The sequence below is a fragment of the Oryctolagus cuniculus genome, chromosome 12 (genome assembly GCF_964237555.1).
Source record: "Oryctolagus cuniculus chromosome 12, mOryCun1.1, whole genome shotgun sequence".
In the NCBI taxonomy this organism is placed as follows: domain Eukaryota; kingdom Metazoa; phylum Chordata; class Mammalia; order Lagomorpha; family Leporidae; genus Oryctolagus; species Oryctolagus cuniculus.
Window position 1 is genome coordinate 50738088 of NC_091443.1, and position 2769 is coordinate 50740856.

General features: G+C 54.9%; 1 protein-coding gene across 1 annotated transcript; it reads left to right on the top strand.

The window, feature by feature from the left end:
* The first annotated feature begins 1043 nt into the window (after nucleotides 1-1043).
* Nucleotides 1044-2501, top strand: LOC100008644 (chymase-like). The gene is made up of 3 exons (XM_070053812.1): nucleotides 1044-1104; nucleotides 1279-1519; nucleotides 1871-2501. Exons 1-3 carry the CDS (start codon nucleotides 1093-1095, stop codon nucleotides 2011-2013), a joined length of 396 nt encoding a protein of 131 aa, XP_069909913.1. The 5' UTR covers nucleotides 1044-1092; the 3' UTR covers nucleotides 2014-2501.
* The last annotated feature ends 268 nt before the right edge of the window (nucleotides 2502-2769 follow it).

The window sequence follows — 2769 nt, forward strand, 5'->3', positions numbered from 1 at the left end:
GCAGAAGAGAGGGCAAGGATGTGCTGCAAGGGATGCCTGGCACAACTTCAGGGTAAACAGTGCCCCCTCTGGAGAGAGTGGTGATGTCTACGATCAGGCCTTGGGGTTCTCTGTTCTAGGGGAGATCATCAGAGGCACAGAGAGCAAGCCACACTCCTGCCCCTACATGGCCCTCCTGGAAATCACCACTTCCCAGAACCCTGTGCGGTGGCTTCCTGATAAGACGGAACTTCGTGCTGACAGCCACTCACTGCGCAGGAAGGTGAGACAACAGAGTCCTGTTTTCCTCTCTGTCATAAACAACCAGGGTATCAACGTGGCACGCGCCTGAGGAGGGGGCCTGAAGAGGGGCTCCTGGACCCGCAGCAACTTTCCTGGGAGAGAAGACCCCTGGGCTTAGATAAGTTGGCCTCCCAATTGGAGAGGCACCCTGAGCCTCAATCATGGTGCTCAGCTCCCCTCCAGGGGAACAAGAGGTCTCCCCCAGGGTCCCACCTGGAAAACTAGCTCCCCTCCCCCCACCCCAACACATAAGACATGAGGCTCACTTTCCAGGACCCCGGCAACTCTGAGCTGCACCATCCATGCCCTTTCCAGCAACACTAGCCTGGCATACTCGGGATCTACAACCCATCCTTTCTGTGGGAGACAGAGGACAGGGTCCCCAGGGACACCACCACATCCCCTCTCCTCTGATATCTCTGGCTCCAGAGAGCTGGCCCCCACACAGGGCTCCCTGAATTAGGAAACCTCAGCCTTGGCCCCTCCGGGGCCTGGTCATCCTCGTTGCAACCCCCAGGGGTCCTGGAAATTGTGTCTCCTCCCTGAGTCCCCAGACAGCATGGGTGGTCCTGGAGGGGGAATGGGTGGAGTCCAGTGATGGACTCCAGCTCCCTTTACTCGGAAGCGGCACATTCCCAGATGACATCCCAAGCTGTCACCCTGTCCTTCCTTCTTCCTCACAACAGCTCTATAAAAGTCACCCTGGAAGCCCATAACCAGAGAGAGAAAGAAGGCACGTGGCAGAAGCTGGAGGTTGTAAAGCAATTTCCTCATCCAAAATACGCTGACTTTTTTATTCGCCATGACGTCATGTTGCTGAAGGTGACATCTTCTCCTGTCTGCTTCCTGTCCTCTTAGGCTTCTCCTCCAGGTCCCCACTGCCTGCCTCTCAACTGTTACCTCTCCCCTGAAGCCCTGCGCCCTGGCCCTCCCTGCTTGCCTCCAGCTGCCGCGGTGCCCAATTCTGGCACCGACAGCCCCTCATTCCCCTCACAGTTGAAGGAGAAAGCCAACCTGACCCTGACCGTGGGGACGCTCCCCCTCCTGCCCCAGTCCAACTTTATCCCACCAGGGAGGATGTGCCGGGCAGCTGGCTGGGGAAAAACAAGTGTGAAAGAGTCACACTCAAATGTTCTACAAGAGGTGAAGCTGAGACTCCTGGATCCGCCGGCCTGCCAGCACTTCCCAGATTTTAACCACAATCTCCAGCTCTGCATGGGCAAACAATGTGTTCAAGGTGATCGTCTGCCTAGGGTTCTTCTCCATGATCCCCTTGACAGGGACCAGAGTTCTCGCGGAAGGAGATGGCATCAGAAGAGCGTTAGCCAGGGACAGGTCTGGGCTCACAGGAATTGTCCACTTTCCTCTGGCCCAGGCCAGGGTGCCCATCCATCCCTGTCTGCTGCACAGGGCACATGGAGTAATACAAGGAAGGGATATGAGAACTAGATATACAACCCCAGGAGCAGCCCAGACCCCTGATTCCAGGCCTTACGGGGTCCAAGCCGGGACCTACAGGCAGGAGTGGTAGACTTCCCTGGCTCACCTGTGTTCATATTCTCTCTCTCTCTCTCCTCAACCCCAACAGGGAGACTCTGGGGCCCTCTTCTGTGTGCTGGGGTGGCCCAGGGCATTGCATCCTATGCACACAAGAATGCAATGCCCCCATCTGTCTTCACCCGAATTTCCTACTACTGGCCCTGGATCAACAAGGTCCTGAAGGAGAATTAACTCTGGAGCCTGGGTCAGCCTGAGTGGGAATCTGGAACTGCGCCCGTGCTGGTTCTCTGTGCTCCTCACCTCCGCTCTCCTCTGGTTCCTGCTAGAGTCCTGCAACACCCCTGAGCCTCCAGAAGGCTTCTGCAGGTCACAGAACTCTCAGTAAAGCTCAGTGAAGACTCAGCTTCCAGGCCTGAGTATGTGTCTCCTCTCTTCTTCTAAGCATGGTGACCTGACACCCAGCCCAAGCAACTAGAAGATTTGGAAGAGGAGTGGGTAAACGTGGGTGTGGGTATGTATGAGACTCAGAAAGAGACATAACAGAGACTACGACAAAGATAGAGTCAGAGCGGAAGCAATGAAAGAAAACCAGGGGTGGGGTGGGCATTAGGCCACAGGATGAGATGCTCGCATCCCATATTGGCGTGCCTGGGTTTGATACTCAGCTTCAGTTCCTGATCCAACTTCCTGCTAATGCGAAACCCGGGAGGTGGCAGACAACAGCTCCAAAAATTAGGTTCCTATCACCCATGTGGGACACCTGAATTGAGTTTCCAGTTCCTGGCTTCAGCGTGACCCCACCCTGGCCATTGTGGGCATTGGAGAAGTAAAGCAGCAGATGGGTGCACTTTGTGTGCTTCTCTGTGTCTCTATCACTCTGTCTCTCTGCCTCTTGAGTAAGTGAGTGAGTGAGTGAGTAAATAAATAAATAAATAAATAGGTTTTTTTTTTTTTTGACAGGCAGAGTGGACAGTGAGAGAGAGAGAC

Excerpts from the sequence above, each read along its gene's own strand:
- LOC100008644 (XM_070053812.1), top strand. Across the intron at positions 1,520-1,870 it reads GGGCAAACAATGTGTTCAAG|GGAGACTCTGGGGCCCTCTT; the intron begins GTGATCGTCTGC and ends CAACCCCAACAG.